This window comes from Aegilops tauschii, chromosome 1, assembly GCF_002575655.3.
Source record: "Aegilops tauschii subsp. strangulata cultivar AL8/78 chromosome 1, Aet v6.0, whole genome shotgun sequence".
Lineage (NCBI taxonomy): Eukaryota > Viridiplantae > Streptophyta > Magnoliopsida > Poales > Poaceae > Aegilops > Aegilops tauschii.
Genome location: NC_053035.3, coordinates 383,070,954 through 383,098,275, shown reverse-complemented (window position 1 = coordinate 383,098,275; position 27,322 = coordinate 383,070,954). Strand labels below are relative to the sequence as shown.

At 44.0% G+C, this 27,322-nt stretch overlaps 1 protein-coding gene across 1 annotated transcript; it reads right to left on the bottom strand.

Annotated features, from left to right (window-relative positions):
* Nucleotides 1-5,577: 5,577 nt before the first annotated feature.
* Nucleotides 5,578-6,978, bottom strand: LOC141033594 (uncharacterized). Its single transcript, XM_073506279.1, has 2 exons — nucleotides 6,908-6,978; nucleotides 5,578-5,959 (listed from the first exon to the last, which is right to left on the bottom strand). Exons 1-2 carry the CDS (start codon nucleotides 6,976-6,978, stop codon nucleotides 5,578-5,580), a joined length of 453 nt encoding a protein of 150 aa, XP_073362380.1.
* Between the last annotated feature and the right edge of the window lie 20,344 nt (nucleotides 6,979-27,322).

Genomic DNA, 27,322 nt, shown 5'->3' with positions numbered 1-27,322 from the left:
ACTGAAGCTTAACGTTCCTTTTTATATTTTGTAGAATGAATGTACCGTTTGTTCAAGTGTACCAGAACTCTCAGTCCTAGCATGCTAGTGACTAGGAAATACGTACTGATTATTCTTTGCTTTTCCTGTTGAAGTACTCAGTAAATTTCTAACTACTATTAGCACGATGCTGTTAGTAGTGAATGTTGTCCTCGGCTGAAACTTAGTCGTTTTAGTGTTCTTCTGAAACTAAAAACTGATTTCTTAGTGTGATAGTACTACCGTAAATGTCTAAGCTGTACTGAGCGTCCAAGTCTACTATTTGCTGTTGTCCTTAGTTAGTCTGCCACTGTTTTTGTTTTTTTTTTGTGAAAATATCCATGTGTGATTTTTGTTTCTCCATGACTAGTGCTGTGTGGCAGCCATCAAGTTTCAACTTCAACCTACTTCAACTTCAAATGATGGATCAACAAAATAGGAAGCTAGCAAACTTGTTGAACGACATAAGCGAATGATGTACTTGATAGACATAGGCAAACTTGTTCAAACCCTGACACACATAACATAAGGTAGCTAGTTCAACATAACGAAAGCAAACTACAAATCTGAAACAACAAGATTAAGGACAGGTAGAAGTGCGAGCAACACGAATGCAGACTTTCTTGCATCTTCATCCTGCGAAGTTGCAGTGGTAGTAGGGGTCAGCCTCCTGCTCTTTCGAAATATCCCAACCTATCACAATGTTGTTGATTGTCTTCCATGACTTGTACATGGCGTACGCATCTACTCCTGCGTACGTGATGAGGTTGTCTGGCAGCGGGCTGGCCCCCCACAGTTTGTGGTCTGCCCTGTCCATCTTCTTCTTCATGCCGCTGTAGAATGGGTGGATTACGCCACCTACAACATCGGCCAAGGAGTCGTAGTATTTGTCGGTCTTTGGGTCTTTCCACTTGCGCTGCATGTCGATGAAGTTGTTGGGGTTGATCTCCAAACCAGACTTGTTCAGCATCCGCTTGTCACCTCCAATGCTGAAACCGACAAATGTGTACAATTTCTCCTCCTGCAGGAAGTCTTTGAGGCGCTTGGGCCTGCAAGGGGGGAGACACACATTTAAAGATTAGTCTTCTTTTTTGAAGATTTAATTCTTCTGCTTTTTGGTTTTACAAGTGATAATCCATGAGGTAGATGCTTATGTAGTATAAGTTATGATGAATGTAGTTCAGAAACTAGTACACAAAGTCCTGAAATTAAATTCAACTACACCATGTTATTTTTCTTTTTTTGCTATCTTCAGTGCTTCACCAAATGCTTCACCAAATTCAAGAATCATTTTACCAGATTCAATGATATATGTGCTGCTTGATTCAAGTTTAGTTTTTTGTTTAATAAAAGACCTATAGCAGTGCTTGATACATCTTTGTGCATCAATTCTATATCAAGTTCAGAAATTAATTTGAGAAACATGTGCATCAAGATACGGACCTATACCACTTCACCAAACATCTTTTAATACATCAATTCTATAAACTATACTAGTGCATCAAGATCAAAATCTATGCTAGTACATCAAGTTCAGAAATTAATTTGGTGCATCAAGTTCAGAATTCTATAAACATTTTTTCAGATGCTAATCTGGTGAAACAATCCACTTCACAGTTTCAGAAATGCATGTAACTTGAGAAACATGTACTCGTGCATCCACTTCACAAACTATAGTAGTTCATCTAGTTGGGAAACAAGTTTAATGAAGTTTTTAGTGAGTAGTACTAGTACAACAGATGAATGAACAGTAGTATGGGTTACCATTTTGTGGCTGCTGCGATGTGGTACACCAAGCAGAGTTCCTCGACGCACAACTGCAGGACTGCCGCCATCTGTGGAGGTTCATCTTCGCTGGTGTACTCCAATCAACTCCGATGAAGCTCGGATACAAGCCGCCGCCCTTCATCCTGAGCCTGCTCATCACCTCGTCAGCCTTGTCTGGTTCGCTGGTGCAAACGATCTCCAGCATCTCCTTGCCATGGAGCTCAACCTCTGTGAGGGTTCTCGTGTACTCGCGCTTCTCGCCGGGGACGTGAATGTCGACGAGGTTGCTGCTCTTGTCCGACGGCTCGCCATGATGACGCTTGGCGGACGGTTCCTCCGCCATCGCCTTCCTCCGGCGACTGTGGGCTTGGGAGAGAGAAGTTTTTGGTTTGTGTGCAGTGGAGATTGAAGCGGCAATGATGGTTCTGTGAATGAGGCGGAGATGCAAGACAATGGGGTATTTTGCAGTGCATCGACGGGGATGTGTGGGAGGCGGTTCGTCGGGGGCGTGGGTGTGGTGGTCGTGGGGGTCCCCGTTTGGAGTCTCTTGTGGCAACCGCTCAGTGGGTGGCGCGGGTGGTGGCCTGGAAGAAGCAACCGTCCAAGTCAAAGGGTTTTTACTGCTGCACTGACTAGTCTTGTCAAGTTGTACTTATGATCTGCTAAATCCCACTTGCACGTCTCAAGGGTGGTGATGATGGCATTTTGCACTGTTTAGGTGACGTATGCTTTGTGATGTTTTCCCGTGTGGATGTTAAGTATTGTTTTTCCACTGAAGTCTTATAGACTAGTTTATCTCAAAACATTTTTCAGTGCCCTGGGAGTTGTTGCTCAAAACTGGTACTTATTTTATTTTCATCTGTACTAACCTAAGTTAGGCCTTTATAGTTTTTGTATTCTCATTTTAGTGCACTTATGGTTTAGTGTTGTGTGGAGTGAAATGTAATTTCATACAGCGTGCGGTTTTGAAATTTGGTGTCACAGTGGTGTGAGTGGCCTGACTGATCCTGCTTTTTTAGTACTCATGTCATATGTATGTTTGAACTGAGTTTTTTTGTTTTTTTAGGTGGGTTGGGGGATTGAGATTATTTTACGACCAGATCGTTCGTTGAGGTGTGGACAAATTTTATAGAAATAAGAAATTTAGCAGATTGACAAATAAATTCTATTTGAAGTTCTTGCATTTTAGTAGTTGAAATAGTCAGAATTTATATAAATAAGAAATTTAGCATAATTGACAAACATTATATATTTGAACTTCTTTTATTTTAGTACTTGAACTTGTCAGAATTTATATAAATAAGAAATTTAGCATAATTGACAAACATTATATATTTGAACTTCTTTTATTTTAGTAGTTGAACTTGTCAGAATTTATATAAATAAAAAATTTAGCATAATTGACAAACATTATATGTTTGAACTTTTTGCATTTTAGTAGTTGAACTTGAAAGTAATATTTAATTCGATTTTTTAAATTATGTACATTCAACAGATAGGCTATTAAGTTCTCTTCTTTTTAGTGGTTCATTGTTTTTGTATCATATTTTCTCCTTTTTTTATCATCCGTGGTGCAGAGCTAAAATTATTTTTATTTATATTTTTCGTATTTTAAAGTTATTGCCTGCGAACTAGTATTTGAATTTATATATTTTCAGTTTCGAACATTTTTCTTATAGTTTATATTTCTTTGCCCCGCCCTCTGGTTTGTTTAGCTGGGCTTATTGGTGGGATGTTTGTAGATGATGCAGACTGTTGGGCCGTTTTCCGGCCTAGATAGCTCGTCCGCACGGCTATGTAGTGCGGCGTGCGTGTGCGCTCTGGGTTTAGTCCCACCTCGCTAGTCGAGGGGGCTCCGGACCTGTTTATAAGCGCAGCCGAGCGCTTATACACGGCGCTCTCTCTCTCTCATGACCTGTGGGCTCTGGTCGGCGGGCCCTGCGTTGTGCGGATTACTAGGGATTCGCCCACGGGTTCGAGTTCAAGTATCTAGCAGCGTCAGGGCCTGCGCCTGACCTTGAGCGGTCAATTTTTTCTTTTTTGTTTGTTTGAATCTAGTACTTGACTCTACCAGTAACTTGGACTGATACTTTTTGTTCTGGTTCTTGTCAGTTTTGTGTAAGTGTAATCTTTTTCATTTGAGTTTTTTGCCTTTTTTTGTGTTTGTTTTTGTGATTATTCCCAAGGGTCTTCTGGTGTCATTTTTAGAACTATGGTACTTGCGTGTAGACTAAGTTGTACTGATAGTCCATTCATAGTAGCGCTTATGTTCTTAGTCTGACATTTTTTTTGGGTGATTACGGACTGATGCTTCTTTGTACTTTTTATTGTAGTAAGTATGTACTGTCCGATCAAGTGTACTAGTACTGTCATTCTTAATCTGCAAGTGACCAGCATAAGTGTGTGCTGATGCTTCTTAACCTTTTCTGTTTGTAGTACTTGTTAATTTTCTAGCAGCTACATATGAATGAGAACACTACATGAAGTACTAAGAATTTTTGCTTCAACTTTTGAAGCGTTGTTAAGCAACTCAAATTGTGCTGATTGTTTTCAATGTTATGTTTTCTATACAATACTGAATCGAAACTAGACATGGAACAACGTTGGGATAATTAGATTTATGCCCCTAGTTGTGTCCCACTCGTCTGTTTTACCCCTAATTCCCAAAAGTCACTGGTTCTGTCCAAGTCACTTTGCTCCTATTATGCTTTTGCCCTTTGACCGTTTGAGCATCAGTTTGAAAACTTCATAACTAATTTATACTAAATCAGAAAAATGCAAACAAGATACCAAACTGTTCAGAAAAACATCACCTATATGTTAGTGTCATTTGCATTAATGAAAAAAGTGTTGGAAAGTGCCCATCCGAGTTTTAGCTCTTATGCTACCACCATGAATAGTAAAATCAAAAAAAGATCAAAAAAATTAAAAAAAATTGGTGGCAAAGAATGACAAATGTTTTAAGTGCCTGCCAAGTTTCATCAGGGAATAACATTCGTGGGTGCCGCGGCAAAAAAAACAATCAGCACTCCAAAATAGATTATTTTTTTGCCACGACTTCCACGAATGTCGTTACCTAATGAAACTTGGCAAGCACTTAGAACATTTGTTGTTCTTCGCCACCATATTTTTTTTGATTTTTTTTAGAGTTCACTATTCATGGTGGTATCAAAAGAGCTAAAACTCGGATGTGCACTTTCCAACACTTTTTTCATGAACGCAAATGACACTGACATATAGGTGATGTTTTTCTGAACATTTTGGTATCTTATTTGCATTTTTCTGATTCAGTATGAATTAGTTATGAAGTTTTCAAATTGACGGTCAAACGGTCAAAGGGCAAAAGCATAAGAGGAGCAAAGTGACTTGGATAGAACCGGTGACTTTTGGGAATTAGGGGTAAAACAGACGAGTGGGACACAACTAGGGGCATAAATCTAATTATCCCAACAACGTTGTGTGATTAGTTGCTTCATAACTAGTACTTTAGAGCAGCCACAAAGTTCCATTCAGAAGCTACTTTTGAATTTGAAATGATGGATTAACAACATACGAAGCTACCAAACTTATATAATGAGATAAGCAAAACATTGTACTTGATGACATAAGTAAACTTGTTCAACCATGACAAGCACGACATAATCATACTGGTTCAACCCATCAAGAGCAAACTACTAATTTGAAACAACAAGATAAAAGGCAAGCACAAGCGGAAGGAAAACTAAGGCAGGCTCTGATGTATCTTCATCCCATAAAGGGGTAATAGGGGCGGTCGTAGACGTTTTCAGCCTCCTACTCTTTTGCAAATTCCGAACCATCTGTGATGTAGTCGATTATGATCCATGACTTGTAAGTGGAGTACGCATCTACTCCTGCGTACTCGATGAGGTTGTCTCGCAGCGGGCTGGTCCCCCATAGTTTGTGGTCTTCCTGCGTGTTGATGTTCTTCTTCATGCCTTTGTAGAATGGGTGGATGACGCTGCCTGCAACATCAGTCAAGGAGTCGTACTGTTTTCCGGTGTATGGAACTCTCCACTTGCGCTGAATGTCGATGAACTTGTTGGGGTTGATCTCCAAACCGGACAACTTCAGCTTCTCTTTGTCGCTTTCAATGCTGAAACCGGCAAATGTGAACAAACTCTCATGCTGCAGCATGTCATTCAGGCGCTTGGGCCTGCAAGGGGAGAGACATTTTGAAAATTAGCATTACTTTGATGTTTGAATTATTCATTTTTGTTTTGTTTTACAAGCAATGAATCCATGAAGTAGTTGTTTATGTAGCATAAATAATGGTTGAATGTACTTCAAAAACTAGTAAACAAAGTTCTGAAATTAAATTCAAGTACATCATGTTATTTTTCTTTTTGGATTATACATAGTTTCAGTCAATGTTGTATGTTCTGCTTTGGTACTAGTTTAGTTTACTTTTGTTGAATAGCATAACACATAACCAGTGCTTCACCAAGTTCTTAGATTTTTTGCTTACGAAAATAACATTAGACCAAATTCAGAAAATACTTCACTACATCAAGTTCAGAAACAAGAATCCATGAAGTAGATGCTTATATAGCATAATTAATGGATGAATGTACTTCAGAAACTAGTAAACAAAGTTCTGAAATTAAATTCAAGTACATCATGTTATTTTTCTTTTTGGATTATACATAGTTTCAGTCAATGTTGTATGTTCTGCTTTGGTACTAGTTTAGTTTACTTTTGTTGAATAGGATAACACATAACCAGTGCTTCACCAAGTCGTTAGTTTATTTTTTTATGAAAATAACATTAGATCAAATTCAGAAAATACTTCACTACATCAAGTTGAGAAACATCTTTTTAATACATCGAGTACATAAACTACACTATTGGATCAAGTACAGAAACTACACTAGTCGATCAACTTCAGAAATTAATCTTCCCCCAGATTTTCCAAATAGTAATCCAGTGCATCAGGTTCAAAAATACATTTATAGTGTATTTACTTGAGAAAATGCAGTAGTGCATCCACTTTTCACAAACCACACTAGTACATCTAGTTGGGAAACAAGTCTGATGAAATTTTTAGGATACAGTACTAATAAAACAGATAAACCAAACAGGGCAAATGAGTAGGATGGCTCACCATTTTGTGGCCGCTGAGATGTGGTACACCAAGCAGAGCTCGTCGACGCACAACTGCAGGACTGCTGCCATCTAGGGAGGTTCATCTTTGCTGGTGTAGTGCACACCAATGCCGACGATCCTACGACGCTGGCCGCAAGCCTTCCTCCAGAGCCTGGAGATCACCTCGTCGGCCTTGTCTGGTTCGCTGGTGCAGACGATCTCCAGCGTCTCCTTGCCGTGGAGCTCAACTCCTATGATGGTTTTGGTGTACTCGCGCTTCTCGCCGGGGACGTGAACATCGACGAGGTTGCTGCTCTTGTCCGTCGGCTCGCCATGATAACGCTTGGCGGACGGTTCCTCCGCCATCGCCTTCCTCCGGCGACTGTGGGCTTGGGAGAGAGAAGTTTGTGGTTTGTGTGCAGTGGAGATGGAAGGGGCAATGGTGGTTTCTGGCAATGAGGCAGAGATGGAAGAGAAAGGGGTATTTTGCAGTGCGTCGACGGGGATGTGTGGGAGGCGGTTCGTCGGGGGCGTGGGTGTGGTGGTCGTGGGGGTCCCCGTTTGTAGTCCCTTGTGGCAACCGCTCAGTGGGTGGCGCGGGTGGTGGCCTGGAAGAAGTAACCGTCCAAGTCAAAGGGTTTTTACTGCTGCACCGACTAGTCTTGTCAAGATGTACTTATGATCTGCTAAATCCCACTTGCACGTCTGAGGGGTGGTGATGATGGCATTTTACTGTCGCACTGATCCGTCTTGTCAAGCTGTACTTATGATCTGTTAAATCCCACTTTTACGTGTTAGGGGTGGTGATGATGGAGGTCTGTACTCCTCTACTGTGGTACTTAGACTGGTGATTGAAGTGTAATTGAACTTACCAAATACCAGTGAGACTATGTGTGTCATGCTAATGTTTTTTAAAACAATTTTTGTATTTTTTAAAGGATTGTTTATATCAAGATAATCTCTGAGTATTTTTTACAGATAAATTAGATTTTCATCAGTACAGGATGTATTATATTCGCATTTTGGTTGAGGTAATTATTTTTATGTACTGATGGTCTTTGTGAACTAGGACTGGCAGAAGCAGACATAGTTTGTTTTTGAAACGATGTTTTTCGAGGTCTTCATGGGTGTGTTTGGTTACTATGCCATCTGTACTGACGAGTGTGAACTATTAGTACTGATGTACTATAAGAGTTTAATTTTTCCTTAACATATTTTTGCTGAGGTACTGGTGTTCACGGGTGTATTTGTGACTGCATTCAAAAAGGATTATCAAACGGTGTACATAATAATGTCACTTGTCCAGCTGGCACAAATCACAAATTATATCTTAACTATAGTACTGATCGAGAAATCGATGATAAAGCTAAATAAGTTTTGGTAACGACAGTGTTTCTGATATGTTTCCTCATTGTGTACCGAGGCAACTGAGAGTACAAGCTTTTTTTCAGTTGACCCAGCAGCATAACCACTACGGATTCTTCAGTATTGAGCTCCTCCTAACTGGCCCCGAATGTTGTCCCTTGCCGGTGCCCTTTCCTGGTTGAGCCTTGGAAGCTTCATCGTCAGTTTTAGTTTCCTCGTCCCCAACACTCACATCTTCATTGTCTTCGTCCGATTGGTCGTCATTCTCGTCAAACTCTTCTTCTTCATCCTCTTCTTTTGATTTTTTGGAAGTCTGTACCTTGCCCTATTTCTGTTCAGCGCCACTGACCTCCTTGCCCACTTTGCATGTGCGGGCATTATGTCCGTCAGTTCCCCCACACTTGCGGCAAGTGTAGGTGTTACGTGTGTCATCTCCATTGGTAGAAACCTGGGCAGCTCCAATCTGCTTGTGCAGCGTTTGCTTGTTGACAGTGCCATCTGTGCGGAGTGGGCATGTGAGGTAATTATGGTTGCTCACGACGTTGCAGAATCCGCATGCCCTCACCCCGAGAGGTTTGCCGTCTGGGCCAAATTCCACGCGCTTGATGGGGCGTGGCGGCTTTTTGGCTGCTGCTTTCGCTGCTTGTGTCTTACTCTTCCTCCCCTTTGTGTTTGAGAATATGGGTGGTTTAATCACCCTTTCCTGCTGCTGTTGCTGGTAGGATGTCCTGTTGTCATGTCGTTCGCCTACAGCACCATCAAGCTCATGATCTTGCATGTGAGCATGTTGGTGCTCTTGAGTGTGGACATGGGCAAGCTCTTGTTGCTGTTGCTCCTCTTCCTCGTTGTCGAATGGGTCAATAGCTCCCAGAAGGTTCATCCCGGATAACATTGTAGCAATATCCTGCTCAATGGCTTCATTGTCCGCGACACCTCCGTTTTCAGTAGAATGCTTGGCGTCGAGTTCTTGTTCAAGTTTGTCCATGACGACCCATGACCTCGCCATTTGCTCTTGGCTTCTCAAGCTTTTTCCGTGCACCCTCATGTTCAGCGTCAGCAGTGAGCTTTCAATGCAGTATTGGGATGCCTTGTTTGACGCTACTGTCCTCAAGTCATTTCTGTTGAATGTTGACTGGATGTTCGGGCGTTTGGTGTATCTCCTGAGGATGTATTTCTCTGGAACGCTGGCAGCCTTAATTGTCTGCATCATGCACATGACATGCACCCAGAAAAAACCTATATTTTTTTCGAAGAGGTGCATGTTTTTTGTCATTTCATTCGAAGAAAAACTTTGCAAAAAAAAGTAGTACAGTATGTAACATCTTTTTTGTAGTGCTCACCTGTGTGGTCCCATAGCCTGCACTCGCACTCATATGTTTCTCCCACGGGGTCTGCAACCACCTGGAACGCGTGCTGAGCCCACACAGACAGTTTTTGCGGGTTATTGTAGCGCACGAGGTACTTTGTGGGCTCTTCCGTCTCTGTCGCTGTGAAGAGTGTGCTCAGTTTTAGCCTATTTCTGATCTCGTTGTACACAGCTCGTGAGTAAAGCCTTGCCATATGGGTGTCAAACCCATAGAAGGTCAGCGTGTTTTGTTCCTTCTGCACATGCAAGAATGATGACCAAATTATTAGTTTTCTCGCAGCAAAAAAATGTCTAACTTATAAAGTTTTACTTTAGTAAGCATGTTATTTTTGTCTTACGACAGGTGATAGAGCTATACCCGGTTACCCATTGTCTCCTGGTTCTCTGTCTGCCTCCTTGTTTTGACGCAGGAGTTTACCTGGCTGACAAACCGGTGTAGGTTTTGTCTCTCACTTACAAAGTTCTTCTTGAGCACATAGTTCATGCTCTCACTTCGTTGTGTGGATGTCATTTTGGCGCAGAAAATTTCTTTGAAGTAGGCTGATATCCATCTCTCACGCTCGTTCCACATGGCCACCATCGTGGCATCATCATGGAGGTTGTACTTATCCATGAGTCTTTTCCGGGCAGCCTCAAACTCAGTTGGCATGAGGGGCCAGTTGAGGATTGATGTGAATTCATCCTTAGTCTTCGTGGAGGTAGTACAGGTATGCGAGGTGTTCCCTGTACTTCTTCATAATGTGCCAGCGGCACAGCTTGTGTACCGTGTTCCCGAAAGCATCTGGGATCGCCAAAGCCATTGCCGGGCACTGGTCTGGTAATGAGAAAATAGACATGGAGTGGTCAGCAGATGGTGGTGCATATATACCAATAGAACTGACACAACATTTTTACTGTGTCATTTTCCTTTGGGGGGTGGTGGGGGTGGTTTTGGCGGTTGTGCCTGTGAGGATGCATGTAGGAGCCTTCCCTCTCATGCACCTTAAAAATGTCTTGAACAACCATCTGAATGAATCTGCATCCTCATCTCTTATCAGGGCGAAAACAAAGAATGTAGTCTGTAAGTGGTTGTTAGTACCGACAAACACCCCAAGTGGCATATGGTATTGTTGTTCTTATATGTGGTGTCAAACGTTACACAGTCACCAAAGTCCTGATAGGCCCCTCGGCAGCTTGCGTTCGCCCAGAATATGTTCTTAACTCTGTCGGACTCATCCAGTTGCATGTCACAGAAGAATTCCCTGTTTATAGCTTTCATCTCCCTAAAGAAGTTGACAGTCTTTAGGACATTGTCCACATCATCAATCCTTGAATTCTTTGCTTTGCTGCATATTAAAAGTGAACAGTCATTCAAAAATGCATGTTGAGCTGGCGTCAGGTCATGCGTTGCATAATATGTTTGTACTGATAGAGGAAAAAAGACGGAGGCGGTTTATGGGAGGAGAACAAGTTTGTACTTACAGGTTAATCAGGTCTTTGGCATTCATTTCGAGGAAGTAGCTACTGGGGTCATCACCGCCCAGTATGGTCATGATTTGCGCGTGTTCAATGCCTTTGAACTGCAGGTACTTGACGTACTCCAAGATTGTTTTGTCAAAGTTTTTGTGGGAGTGCAAGAAGACAAGCATTTGCGGAGTGAGTTGTAGCCCGTGGTTGTGTTCCTAGACTATATCTTTTACGACAAATGTTCCATCCTTTTCCCTCTTCAGCCTCATTTTAGCCCCGCAGTTAGTCCTGGATGTCGTCTTGTTCCACTGTCTATTTGCTTCTGACACCTTCGATTCATAGACTCCATAGCACGTGCAATAAAGGTAGGCTCTGGTCTTAAACTTGGGGCCTTCCCTGACAGCAAAACCCGCGTGCTTTGCATAGACGTTGTAGAAGTTAGTTGCTTCTTTGAAAGTTTCAAAGCGCATCTCTAGCCTTGGCAGAACATAAGCTTCAATGTTAGGTGGCTGCACGCAACAGTGAGCAAACAAAAACACAGTTATGAAAATGTTAGAAGGGGTGGTCAGAGTACCATGGTATGGACTGTGCTTGTATGTCTTTTCTGAATGGATACTTACATGTGTATAGCTCTGTGCTGCCTTAGGTGTTTGCTGTTCACCCTGGTGTATGGGCACGGGTGGTTTCACCCTTGGCACATGCAGCAATGCATCTCTTGGAGGGAGCAATGTTGACGAAGGTCTCCGTCTCTCATTGTACGGCCGTCTCCCCTCAGATTCGTTGTGAGGTTGCTCCTGTCTATATGGCTCATATCTTGAACTTTGCATCCTGCTAGAGTGGCCAAAATTTCTGTTTCTTTCGCTTGGTCTTCCCGTCGCAACCGCTTTTGCAGCACAGATGATTGATGAAGACGGAGCGACTGGTGGAAGCCTGTGTGTCCTTGCCTTTCTGCATGCGCTAGGGAAGGAAAACATTTGTTGTTGGGGATATTGTTGACCTTGTTGCAACCCAGCAGTGGCAAAGCTTGTATTCCCAGATATTGGTGTTTGTTGCATAGGAGAACCTGCCCGTGCTTCTGATGATTCTGGTGTTGCTTGAAATCTGCCTGTATTGTTGAAGTATCCAGGTGGTATTTCTGGTGTTACCCAACCAGGCGGTGCCCCATATCTGCTTGGCTCATGAAACTCTCGCTGCGTGTGCCTCCTTGCTTGCTTCTGCAATGACATTCAACAGTTTTTGGATTAATATTTTCAGCATTTTTCTCGTATACATGCTATGGGTAACATGTCATGCACTGAAGGCAATGTACAAGTTGAACTGATGAACGTTATTAAACTTTGTCCTCTGCTTTGTATCTGGTTTAGTTTCCAGTCGAACTGATGAACGTACATGTTCAACACTGAAGTACTGATGTACTGATTTTTTTAGCACATAACTGATGCATAAACATTTGGTGCACTGCTTGCAAATTGAACATTGAACTTCAGAGATGTATGGATATGCATATATATAAAACTGATGCATGTCTTCTCTTTTGTTCATCTATAACTTATGCAACTACAGTAGAAGTACTCCTAGTTTATGTATCATTGAACTTACTGTGTAACTAGTGCATATATTTTAGACAACATTCTTTCACTAGTTCGAACTGACGCAACTACGCGGCATGCACTATTAGAAATAATATCATTCAACTTGCAGTGGTAGCTGGACCTTATATAAAGCCTAGTAGCTACTTGGACTGATGCATAAGTTTATGTTTTATTGGCTTGAACTGAAGCTAGCATATTGGAGGTACTGACAGTAACCTCGACATCCAAATTGTGTATCAAGTGGCAGGGGTGTAATGAACTGATGCAAGCATTTGCAATGTACTATCAGGTTCTGCATCATAGGAACATGTGCCACTGATGCAGCACACATGTAGTACTGATGAGTCTGATAGTGTAACATGTAGGCAGAGCATAGTGTGTGCATTTTTTAAACTGAATCTTCTTCATAGCAGGACTGATGAACTGATTCAATTTTTGAGGAAAATTAGGGTGGGAAGCAGACATCACCTCCATTGGCATGTTTTTGGATCTGACTTCTTCTTCCTCTCGTGGGCGGTGTACTGGCATGTTCTTGGGAGGCGGCGCCATTGATGCAGGCAAGGAGCTTGGGGAGACGACGGCGCTGCTGCTTGTGGTGGACGTCCGGCGACGAGGTCCGGGGAGGCAGCGTCTTGCGAGGACCACGGGTCCGGCGAAGGAGCCCCTGCGACGGAGGGAGGCAGGAGGTGGGGACCACGGGCCCGGCGAAGGATCCCAGACGACAGAGGGAGGCAGGAGGCGGGGATCACGGGCCCGGTGAAGGATTCCCGGCGACGGAGTGAGGCAGGAGGCGGGGATAACGGCCCCGTCGAAGGATTCCCGGCGACGGAGGGAGGCAGGAGGCGGGGATCACGGCCCCCTTCGAAGGATCCGTCACCGAGGAAGGGGATGGCCGCGGCGGATCCGTCACGGGCCAGTCACGGCCCCGTCATTGGATCCCTCATCGAGGAAGTTGATGGCCGCGACGGATCCGTCACCGGCCAGTCACGGCGCCGCGAGCTCCCTTGCTCCGGCTGCCGCCGTTGCTCGCTCGCCCACGACGGGTGCCTCCGGCGGAAGAAGGCGGGTTGGGTTCGGGCTTGGTCGGGGGGATTCTACGGTGGTCTGCGCGTCGTGCCTATATAGGGCGGAGGGGTAACAGAATTTTATATATATATATATATATATATATATATATATATATATATATAGGGATTGACTATTCGTCACCCTGGGTGAGGAATAGTTATTCTTCACCCCCCTCTATTTTACCATCAATGCATCGTAATTTTACGTTTCGTACGTTTTGTCTTATTTCTGGCGTAAAAAGAGACCGTAAGAAAATATATAATGGTCGTAAAAAATATTTTATGTTATGTAAAATTACAAACGTAAAAATATAGTGTAAAATACACATAACTGCAAATTTTCTTGTCTTATGCCCTATATTTTTATTTTTTATGCCAAATTTTACGTAGTGAATCAATAAGAATGTAACTATTTGAGTTCCAAACGTAATTTAATTATGAAATGATCGTAAGATTACCTCGGGTGAAGAATAATTTATTCTGCATCCTGGGTGATGAATAGTAGGGATTGACTATTCGTCACCCTGGGTGAGGAATAGTTATTCTGCACCCCCCTCTATTTTACCATCAATGCATCGTAATTTTACGTTTCGTAAGTTTTGTCTTATTTCTGACGTAAAAAGAGACCGTAAGAAAATATATAATGGCCGTAAAAAATATTTTATTTTATGTAAAATTACAAACGTAAAAATATAGTGTAAAATACACATAAACTGCAAATTTTCTTGTCTTATGCCCTATATTTTTATTTTTTATGCCAAATTTTACGCAGTGAATCAATAAGAATGTAACTATTTGAATTCCAAACATAATTTAATTATGAAATGATCGTAAGATTACCTCGGGTGAAGAATAATTTATTCTGCACTCTGGGTGATGAATAGTAACTATATATATATATATATATATATATATATATATATATATATATATATATATATATATATATGATGGTTTGGACCCGTCATGTTTCTGTTGCACACTCTAAGGGGTATCAGGTTCATGAGATGGTGTCTTATGGGCGTTATATCACTGACTTGCATACTACACATGCAGTGGTATGTTTGGGTCGCCACTCTCTCTCTCTCTGTCACGCGCGCGCGGGCGCACAGGAAGCTACGCATTTCATCGCGCGGGCGCGACAGCCGACGCACCGCACCACACGGTTTTCGCTTTGCTTTGCACGCTTTTGCCTGGCCGACGCAGCAGCGGCAGACGAAGAGACAGATCAAGGCTTGGGTAGTTGTGGCCAGGCTTGCCGGCCGGATGACCACATCCAGGCTGGCCCATAGGCTGGGCAAAAGGATGACCGTTCCGGACCCCAACTACAAGTTATAGTATTAAACACTTTACAATTATACATACATTTGAAAGATTATTAAATGCATAAAATAGACCGTCAATTTGCATGAGCACAAGTTCACACCACATACTAATCGTTTATACCATGCGGAGACAAACCAATCCAACTGCGAAGTTGAGTTTAAAACCGCTAGTCTCCCTTGATGATAGATGTCTTAGTGTCATAATAAAATTTATGATAACTAGATTTTAATGTTTAAACCAATTTCATATTTTTAATTTGAGAAACGTGTACGAGATCTCAGTTGCACCAAATCAAACCAAGTGAATCTAGATGAACATGTCAGATAATCGAATCATATACAAAAGTACAATCAACAACATTTTTTGTCCTTCGATGGTTCTATTACCGAACCCAACTTGCAAGTTACATTTGCTAGGCCCTAGAAGTTTCTGTTAATATGGTTGCCTAATATACACTAGAAAACCACTATTAAAGTTATTGTGTATATAATTTAGAAATATCTACCATAATATTCAATAATATTGAAAGATATATGAACACACACATAAATATGCAAATATATGTGTATACACTATATAGTTATAGTAAACATTAGTAAATTAATGCCAATTATTTTTTTACAGAAAAGAGAATTTTTGGTATATCATACAATTTACATTTTGCAGAATCAAAATTTGCAATGATATACATTAGTATAACAATGAATACTATAAATATTATTTGGCAACATCGTTATGTGGATAAGTAATAGGAAAATTATATTAATTATAATTATAATATGACACATTTAGTTTAAAATAAGTATAAAAGTTCAGTATAAAAAAACAATTGTCCATGAAAGTTCCCTAAAAAGGAAATGGTACTTTCAAGGAGGTACAAATAGAATTCGATTTCCAAGATGCATTGGCCATGCAAGTTAAGAGAGTCCTTAAATTGCATACATATACTAGTATATAATTTATATGCATGGATATGAAAAGGTAGATACATCTTTCCTTCCTCCCAAGGGCTATACGAAAAGACTACACTATGGAAAGCCAGCCGGGCGTTCATCCCGTTTGAGTTTTCCATCAGCAAGTGGACTTCGACTTGATTCATCGTCGCCGATGGCTAGCCCCCCCCCCCCCCCCCCCCCGTCCCCCGTCCCAGGCAATGGAGTCCATGATGGAATTTTTCGCGATCCGGGGCTTCTCTAAGCTGTGGTTGATGCCCACCGGCTCCCCATCGATCCTGATCTGCTGGTTGTCCTTATGCGGCATCTACTAGGATGTCACTTTGCTTCCCATTGATTTCATTGAAGGCGTACCTAACAGCGTCCTTGTCTCGGTCTCTCTCCACCCGGGCGAAAGGTGCGCCTCACGCAATAATGTATCCATAGAAATCCTCGACAACACCTGGGAGCGCGCCGTCTTCCACGAGGAGCACCTAGTGGGGGGCGGCGATGCCTGGCACATGTCGTTGTGCCTCAATAGGATCCATTTGGAGGTAACATCTTGTGTTCACAACGACAACATGCCCGTGAGGTGCACTCTCACATTCATCGACATGAAGAAGTAGAAGAGGCAAAAGAAGGCAGAAGCTAGACCCAAGTGGTGGCACCAACAACCTTTCGAGGCATCAACGATGATGACCGATGAAAAGTCTGATGTGATACCCTATAGCTGCTCGTCGCCGTCGACGATTCACCACTCGATCACTATCTCGTGCTACTCAAAATTTGCGCATATGCCAACCGACTCGTCGCTAACTCTGCGGAAGTTTCGCTCCCTCGGTTTCACTTGGTACATCATACTCTACCCCAATGGGTCATCTAACGAAACGTCAACCGACTCCATCTCCATCAAAGTAGTGAGACACTCAGCAAGCGTCATCTCCGTCGTGCACTCAGATTCAGGGATCGACATCACCATTGAAATCTTGGACAAGAGCAACAATCACTCTCTCTTCTACAAGAAGTAGATGCTAGGCGGCCACAACTTTGTGTTCAACCCCTTAATCGTCAAGAAGATAGAGCTAGAGGTGGCGTCGTGCCTAAATGAAGATAGCTTCACCATCAACTGCACCCTAACGTTTCTTCTCGACAGGAAGCAGCAGCAAGAAGAGAAGCAGAAGATAACAACAATGGTAGGAGATGGCCCATCTCCCTGGAACAATGGCACCACCGACGACTAGAATCAGATTTAGTCTGCACTCCGGTTACTTTAAGGCAAATCTTCTAGTAGTACTCATTGTGAGAAACATTTTTTTCTTTAAAAAGTATATTTACGCCGTGTCGATTCTTTCACATGTCTAGAATTCATGTTCAATTGAGTTGCATATATGTGCCTAGCCCTTGATTTACCCAAAATTACCGACATTCAACGATTATATCATATGACTGTGTTTGTTCATATGCGAGGAGCGAGTTCAGTTAGTGCCGAGGGGCAGGCAGCTTGCGCCAGTTCGACCGCTCGCCGTGCACTGCCGCCGGAGACAGGAGCTCGGTGGACCCTGCATCTCCGAATGAGGACGTGACATGACCAACTAGATAGAGTTTCAGGACTCGATCCAACACATGGATTATGAAGCTCTTACATACAATTTCAATAAAAATAAATAAACACAGTTTGTACAGAGCTTTAGATTGCCTTTTTCCTGATGAACGCTATTAATATCAAGTTGATACCAATTATACCTAGGCAAGGTGAGGATGGTTATGGCGCAAGGGGTCTGGCTTATAAAAACTAATAAAGCCAAACGAGGCTAGAATCTTATGTAAGAGCTTAGAGCATCTACAGTTGGGCTCCCCAAACCTTCCCTATAGGTCCGGACGGACGGCCCGGTCACTGACCGGTCCAAAAAGAAAACCATCCCAGATGGACCCCTCATACCGGCCCCAAACCCCGGGCTGGCCGACACCCTGATATCCAGCCCAAATCTCGAGTGGACATGGGGAGGCCCAGCTGCGTCCGCCACGTCAGATCCGACCGACGCTGACCCACCCTGTCCCCGTATATATATTCATCCACATCCGCTCTCGGACCAAAGTCTAGACACTTCACTCGGCTCCGCTCCGCCCCCAAGCTCCCATCCGGCGATTTTCGGCCTTCTGCGGCATGACGGGCATCGGATCCGAGTCCTCCATCACTCTACGGATTGGGAGCTCATTCCATACGGACATAAGGATAAGATGGATGTCCGCATTGTGCTTTGCCGCGCTCGCATTGCGCAAGGCCGGCTAGCTTAAAATTAATAAAGCCAAAGAAGGCTTAGAATCTTACATACATACCAAGTTCAATACAAATAGCAAATAGGGACCAAGAACTAAAAGGTAGCTAGGAGAGAGGCATCAGGTAGCTACGCTTCTGTTCATCACATGGACTTCTTTGATCTTGATAATCATCGTTTTAGCCTCATCGAAATCAGTTATCTTTTCAAGAGGGGCCCACTGCTGCAAAAGATAGAACCATTTGAAGGAAGGAGATGTTGATCACTGAGAAATGCCATTTGGTTCCAGGGTGTATGTACATCTGATGTCAAAAAGAAGTTTAGGAGTTCAATAAACCCGACTTTCTTTTGCACAAGTATATAAATTTTCATGAATAAAAAGCCAGTGTTGACTTCAGCGCAAAAATAGAAAAATTATTGCAACTACAAGTCACTATTCACACTACTTTAATCGAAAATTTTGTTTTCTTTAAATGAAGTCATGGTTTTTTTTCTTTTTGTGGATTTTTTTTGCAATTACAATGGAAGGTCAAAGTTTATTTTAGAAATATTTTCAGAATATTTTTAATTTTTATTTAGTTACTATTTTTTATATATGGTATATATACATCCATAGACCAAACGTTCATGTCCATGTTGGTCCGGTTATCTATGAACATGTCCAGAACAAGGATGTTGTGTTCAGACACAATGACAAACATGTTATCGAAGGAAGTGTATAGACGAACCAATATGTGGTTGGATGGTTAGGAAGATAGTGGTATTCCCCGTCCATGAGGGTTCAAGTCCTAGACTTGATATTGATGCTTGCATTATTCCTGGATATATTTCAGGCTTCTAGCGATATTCGTTCGGTGGGATCCCCGGCCCATCAGAATTCAAGTCCTGGGCTTGACATTGGTTGGATGGTTAGGAGGACAGTGTATTTCCAGTTCACCAGAGTTCAAGTCCTAAACTTGACATTGGTGCTCGCATTATTCCTGAATATATTTGACTTTCGGTGATATTCGTTCGGTGGGAGGAGATGTTTCCCTCGACAACGAGACGTTTGTGGTGACTTCGTAAAATCTATGACGGCTCAGTCTCTCAAAGATGCTCATAGGAATAGATTACACGAAGAGGGATCATCTGACGTACGGTGACCTGCCATTGGGCCACTGACATGTGGAGTCCACATGTCAGTGGGCCAACGGCACGACAGAGAAGCTACGTCCAGATTACACATGTGTGCATTCATAGGGATGAGCGTATATTTCTATATGTGAACGACTTTAATTGTACCGTACTAAAAAAAGAAGAAGGAAGTGTATTGATGAGTGTCTGTCCCATTACCGACCTCGAATTGAGCCTCAACAAGAAAATTTTCGTTGCATTCTTTAAACCCATTCCAAAGTTGCGACCTAGCTGTGGCAGCAAAGAAAGAGGACGTCGGGAAGTACTCGTATTCGGGCCATTCGGCCATCTTTGCTCATAGGGACGAGCGGTGCTGTGAAATTTCCCAGATCCAATTTGTACTACCGTCGTTTTTATTTGGTCCACGTATTCGCTTTGGTCAAAATCAAATTTTATAAAGTTTAAAGTTTATAAATAGAAAATATTAACATATACAATAACAAATCAATACCATTAGATTCATTATTAAATATACTTCCACATCATATCGATTTGTTATGGTAAATGTTTATATTGTTTTTTATAAACTTGATCAAACTTTACGAGGTTTGATTCTAGTCGAATCTAATATGCAGAATAAATAAAAACAGATGGAGTAATACGGAAACGCTTTCTCATCAGCCGGTCGATAATCATGCGCGGGTCCGCCTCTTTGGTTGTGTGTCACGCATCCTCTATGGACCCCATCATCACGTCTTCGAAATAGCACGCCACCGTCTCGTACCTTACCCCCTCTCCCTTGATCCTTTCGTCCAGAATTAGCACCGCAGAAGAGTTGCTCGCCCGCGTCATGCGCGCGTTCTCGCCGCCGGTCGCTCCGGCATCCGTCGTTTGCCGATGAGGCAGGCCTTCGCCGGCCCACTTCCATCCCTCCTCTTTTTCTTTGCAGCCTCACTTGCCGCCGGCCCCGCAGCAGGTTGTCCCGCCGCTTACATCTCTTCTGCCCTGCATCTAGATCGGGATCGCCGAGCCACCACCCGACGTCGGCGACAGTGCCTGAGATCCTCGCGGCCCGGTCATCGTTCAGCGGCACGCAGCGCAGCGCACAGCCTTTCCATTGCGCCGTCGTGTCAGGGGAGCCCTCCCTCCTGGATCCGTTCCAACCCTTTGCGGCATGTTTCTCAAACAAAACTTTTATTGCAATAGTCAGCAGTGTTTCTGAAACAAAGCTCTTGTTGCAAAGAGGAATCATACGTAGAGATGCTTTCCAACGCCATCAATGTTTCTGAAACAAAGCTTTTCTTGCAATAGTCATCGATGTGTTTCCAAAACAAATCTATTATTGCGATAGTCATCGTTATTTCTGAAACAATACTCTTGTTGTAAAGCAACCTAGATCGGGAGACTCGTAAGGCGGATCCGCCGCCGACGCGTAGCGAGCCCCTTTGCAATAAGGGCCAAATTCGTGTTTTTAGAATTTGTTATGCCCTTGACATTTTGGTATACATAGGTCCTCCCAACGAACCATTTTAGGGTACTTCCATTTTGGTTCATCTACTTCCCAGAAGCAGCACGATCAGATTGTGCCCACTTGTCCGAATCCCACCACCAAGAAGAAAAAGTGACATTGCATATTACTCCTATATAGGATCTTGGAGTACCCGCCTCTCTGGGCTCGTCGAGGGCGAAAAGAGCCTCCTAGGCGTCCATTGCCGGCTGGCTTTCTGCGGGAACCTCTCCGGGGCAATGCGAGTTGCCCGATCTGGCCGGACGGCTCGCGCTCGGGCAACCCGACTAGAGGGTCGATGACGGGTGGACCGCTGGGCACGCCCGAGGCCGTCACACACCCGCCCGCGTGGGAGAACCTGGCCGGACCCGCCTGTCGGCGTCCTTGCCCGTCGCACGATCCGGATATGCCTGGACAAGCCGGCTGGGAGGTCTGTAAGGGGTGGACTGCGTACGCTATCAGAGCCAGGCTGACTGTAGGAAGCCACTAGGTGCGATCGCTAATCGGTTATTAGCGTCTTTTGTGCTTTTTCAGCATTTTGCAATTGTAGCTATTTTCTGTTGGTCATCATAAATTTATGACATGACTACTCAGAATTTTTGCCTACTTTTGTAGATGGCTGGCAGCAACTGTGAGACTCGAGTGTTCACGAACGTGCCCGAGGGGTTTGTCAAACTCCTCCTCTCCATCACCAAGCTCGCGATCGGGCCAGCGACTCGTCCGGAGTTCATGCTTTATCAGCACAAGCTCAGCGACGACGTGTCTATGCACCAAGCCGTGGTGCAATTCAAGGGAGGACGTTCTGCATCTCGCCACTTCCGTTTTGTGGGAAGGGCCATGCCTACAGAGAGGCATGCCATGCAGATGGCTGCCCGTGAGGCGATAGCTCGTCTTCGGGACATCCTTCCTATGATGAAGACTCGTCGCTACCGCTACCTCCCATGCCATGTGCCATATACTTGTCACTATGCATTCGCCTGCCATCGGGGAGAACGAGATGAAGCCATCGAGATGGTTGTGGAGTATCTCAAGGCTCTGGAGGAGTCTTTCGACAACCTCGTGGACAATCTTGTGGCTGCCCGCATGGACTTAGTCCGGGGCGGTCTTGCCAGCAGGAAGGAGCTTCTCCTCACAGCACCGCCTCTGACATTCGTCTCGTCTTCAGCCTCTTATGCACCGGCCGTTTTGGCCACTGCTCGCCGTCTGCCTACAACTGAGGAGTTCGACAGAGTCATCGCTCCTACCCCAGTCAGAGCTGAACCGCCTGCCGCACCCGCACTACCACCTGTCGCCCCCGCGCCATCACCGCAGCGCAGTGTTACGCGCCAAGAGCCAGCTAGAGAGGAGGTGGAGGTTGAATCTCCTGCACCGCTGAGTCTTGCCCTCGGCAAGGGGAAGGACATCGTCACCATCTCCGACTGAGAGCGCCGAGTAGCCGCGCGTTTTGTCTGCTTGTATGATGTGTTTTATCTGTACGCTAGTTTGTATTAGTGTGTTCGCTGCTTTCCGGAGGAGTATGCTAGTCTAAATAACATGTCAGGATTGTGTACGCACATCCTGAGTGCTGTATCGTGTGTTTGCTTTTTCGCGTGTAAGATATATGCTAAGCAGTTCTTCTCCGTGCAAAATCGTTTATGTTTTCTTGAAAACCTTGAGGTCTTTTAAATTGTTGCCTTTGCAAGATTTTCCTTGTGCCACACAATTCTTCTCATGGGTTTTGCAAAATAATACCCCAGACTGGAAAAATGTCTCGCCCGTGGACTCGCTCCATGCCCAATCAGCCAGAAGAAGTTTATGGGACACAGACTAGCAACAACTTCACTCAGGGACAGTCCAGTCAACAAGTCAGCGAAGCAGCCTTGTCTCAAGTATGCCGTCTCTTCGAGCAAAGCCAGCAACAGCACCAAGAGATGATGAATCACGTCATCAATATGGGAAACCACCGTGAACCCTATCAACCACATTCCAAGTTATCTGAGTTACAGAAGACTCGCCCTTCAACTTTTGCTCACACTGATAGGCCGCTGGAAGCCGATGACTGGCTTCGTGATATCGAGAGGAAGCTGATTATTGCTCAGTGCTCAGATAATGAGAAGGTGCTTTATGCACCACACTACCTTACTGGAGCAGCTGCAGCATGGTGGGAGAACTTCTTACACATGCATCCCAGTGAACACAACATCACCGGGGAAGAATTCAAGGAAGGCTTTCGTGGGGCACACATCCCCAGGAGCATCATAAAAATCAAGAAGAGAGAATTTGACGGTCTCAAGCAAAGAGGCATGTCAGTGACAGAATACAACGGTCAGTTTACCCAGCTATCTCGTTATGCCTACGACGAGCACATGACAGAGAACAAGAAGATGGGAAAATTCCTGGACGGCCTGGCACCGGCACTAAAATGCCAACTGGTTGTACACACTTTCCCGGATTTTAAAACTCTGGTTGACAAGGCCATTACCTTGGAGAATGAGCGCCGTAGTCTGGAAGATCTCCGTAAGCGAAAGAGGGACAAGACGACTCTTGCTCGCAACAACCGAAGCAAGACTGAGGTTCCAAGGGCGGAAGCAAGGAAATCCACGACTACTGATCTAAGGCCCGTCAGACAGTTTCATGCCAGGGACAAGGAGTTCACGTACCGTCCAGGGGTCACCTGCTATGCTTGTGGTGAAGAAGGGCACTATGCTAAACAATGCCCAAAGCCGAGGAACTCGGCCCCCAAGCCAAACAATGGGGGGAATAATCCAGCCCCCAAGCGCAACAATTTCAATCCCAACAACAACCACAGGAAGGGTCACCTGAACCATGTGACCAGGGAAGAAGCGCAGAATGCCCCAAACATCGTGCTCGGTACGTTCCCTGTCAACACAGTACCTGCCACGGTTTTGTTTGATTCTGGAGCTTCCCATTCGTTTGTTTCGAAGAGTTTTGTTTTGCAACATGGTTTTCTGATACTTCCTTTGGAAAAATCTATGATCATCAAGTCCCCCGGAAATAAGCAAATCGCTCAGAGTTACTGCCAAGGAGTAATCATTGAGTTCGAAGGACTACAGTTCCAAGCAAATCTCATCGTGTTGGAAAATAAAGGACTGGATGTCATTTTAGGGATGGACTGGTTAACCACCAACAAAGAATTCATTGACTGTTTCAATCGGACCGTGATTCTCACCCACCATCATGGCAAGACAATAAAGGTTACAGCTCAAGAAAGGCCACGGTCACGGCAACCAAAACTGAACAAAATGGACATTTCAGAACTGAGAAAAGTTCCAGTGGTATGCGAGTTTCCTGACGTATTTCCTGAAGAACTACCAGGCATGCCACCAGACCGAGAGATAGAATTCAGCATCGAACTAGCACCTGGCACCGCTCCCATCTATAAGAAACCTTATAGAATGGCACCCTCAGAATTGGTGGAGTTGAAGAAGCAGATAAAGGAATTATTGGACAAAGGATTTATTCGAGCCAGCTCCTCACCATGGGGTTCGCCAGTGTTGTTCGCCAAGAAAAAGGATGGGACACTGAGACTGTGTATAGACTATCGAGCTCTCAATATGGTCACCATCAAAAACAAATATCCGATGCCATGGATAAATGATTTGTTTGACCAGCTCGCACAAGCCAAGGTGTTCTCAAAAATTGATTTGAGATCGGGATATCATCAATTGAAAGTACGGACAGAAGATATCCCTAAAACAGCATTCACCTCCAGATATGGATTATATGAATTCACAGTGATGCCTTTTGGTCTAACAAACGCCCCCGCATATTTCGTCCACCTCATGAACAAAGTGTTCATGAAATTCATGGACAAATTTGTTGTGGTGTTCATCGACGATATTCTGGTATACTCAAGGACACCAGAAGAGCATGTTGAGCATCTCAGAATTGTTTTGGGAGAATTAAGGAAACATCAGTTGTACGCCAAATTTAGCAAGTGTGAGTTTTGGCTAAGGCAGGTTGGTTTGCTAGGCCATATATTGAACCAAGAAGGCGTGGCCGTAGACCCAGAAAAAGTCAAAGCCATACTTGACTGGAAGCCACCCGCCAACGTTACAGATGTGCGGAGTTTCCTGGGAATGGCCGGATATTATAGAAGATTTATTGAAGGATTCTCCACTGTGGCAAAACCAATAACACAGTTGCTCAAGAAAGACAAGAAATTTGTATGGACGAAAGCATGCGAGAGAAGCTTCCAAGAACTTAAGAAGAAGCTAACAACCGCACCGGTATTAACCGTGCCAGACATACACAAGAGTTTTGAAGTATATTGTGACGCGTCCTGAAAAGGCCTCGGATGTGTACTAATGCAGGATGGCAAAGTTGTCGCGTATGCCTCCAGGCAGCTGCGAAAACATGAGGAAAATTACCCAACACATGACTTGGAGCTAGCAGCAGTCATACATGCACTCAAGGAGTGGAGGCACTTTCTGTTGGGAAATCGCTGTGAAATATATACGGACCATAAGAGCCTCAAATATATTTTCACACAGCCAGAGCTAAATTTACGCCAACGACGCTGGTTGGAATTGGTCAAGGACTATGATGTCGGCATTCACTACCATCCAGGGAAAGCAAATGTAGTGGCTGATGCCCTTAGTCGAAACCCCAGCCCGGACAACGACGGTCCGCAAAACTTGAGGCCTGAGTTTCAGCAAGAGTTTGCTAGGCTCAACATGGTGTTAGTCTCTGAGGGCACCGTATCAAATCTGGAGATACAACCCACCCTAGTGGAACAAATTAAGAAGGCTCAACAGGGACATCCCAGCATCGAAGGTATAAAGAAGAAAATGAACCTTGGTAAGGCTTCAGAGTTCGTCACAGACAGTGAAGGAATATTATGGTACGGAGACAGACTTTGCGTACCTAACATTGAGGAACTCAAGCAACAAATCCTAACCGAAAGCCACACCGCTCCATACTCGATCCATCCTGGAGGAACCAAAATGTACAAAGACATTCAGGAAAGATTTTGGTGGCACGGTATGAAAAGGGATATAGCCGCATTTATTGCTTGTTGCGATTCATGTCAGCGCATCAAGGCCGAGCATCAAAAGCCAGCAGGGCTACTCCAGCCAAACAGGATACCGGAGTGGAAATGGGATGAAATAGGAATGGACTTCATCGTCAGACTACCCCGATCACAACGCGGGAATGACGCCATATGGGTCATCACAGACCGACTAACCAAGGTTGCTCATTTCATTCCCGTGAAGACTACCTACTCCACACAAAGACTGGCCAAACTTTATCTCTCCCGTATAGTTTGTTTGCATGGAGTCCCAAGGACTATAATATCCGACCGAGGCACACAATTTGTCTCCAAATTTTGGGATCACCTACAACAAGCTCTGGGCACGCAGCTAGCTTTCAGTACAACGTACCACCCTCAGACTGATGGACAAACGGAACGTGTGAACCAAATCCTAGAGGATATGCTGAGAGCCTGTGTGCTCACCTATGGGTCCAGTTGGGAAGAGAGTTTGCCGTATGCCGAGTTTGCTTACAACAACAGTTACCAAGCCAGCTTGCAAATGGCACCCTTTGAAGCATTGTACGGGCGAAGGTGTCGTACCCCACTGAATTGGTCAAAAATAGGTGACAGCCGTATCTTTGGCCCAGACATGCTTAAAGAGGCCGAGGAGAAAGTTAAGCAGATCAGGGACAGACTCAAGACAGCGCAGAGCCGACAAAAGAGCTACTACGATCAAAAACATCGTGAGGTCAGCTTTGAACCCGGTGATTCCGTATACCTACGAGTGTCTCCTATGAGGGGCCTGCAATGGTTCAAAATTAAGGGGAAGCTAGCCCCGAGATTTATCGGACCATTTTGTATAGAGGCACGAAGAGGCACAGTGGCCTACAAACTAGACTTACCCAAGGAGCTGTCAGACGTCCATGACGTATTCCACGTCTCACAATTGAGAAAATGTGTGAGTAACCCGGAGAAGCATGTATCTCATGAGGGCATTGATGTACAACCAGATCTCACCTACAGAGAGCGGCCAGTAAAGATACTGGGAGTGTCTGAACGGAGTACCCGACAGAAAACGACCAAATTTTTCAGAGTTCAGTGGAGCAACCACACTGAGGATGAAGCTACATGGGAAAGGGAAGATTTTCTTCAGGCAGAATATCCATATCTATTCGAGGATCAGCTGAAATCTCGAGGACGAGATTTTTCCTAAGGGGGTAGGTGTTGTGACACCCAAAATTTCATTTGGATTTTTCAAAAAATTTACTTGACTTGAGGGAGGTGATTTAAAAAATTTCTTCAAAAGAACCCACCCTTTCAAAATATTTTTTTATGGCAAGAGTTTTATTTGGATTCACCCAAGACTTGTTTTTGGTCTTGGAGGTTCTTGCTTTTTATTTTGGACTCAAGCCAAAATGCTTTTCACTTGGGAAAATGTCTTTTGAAAATTTCTTTGAAAATACTCTATA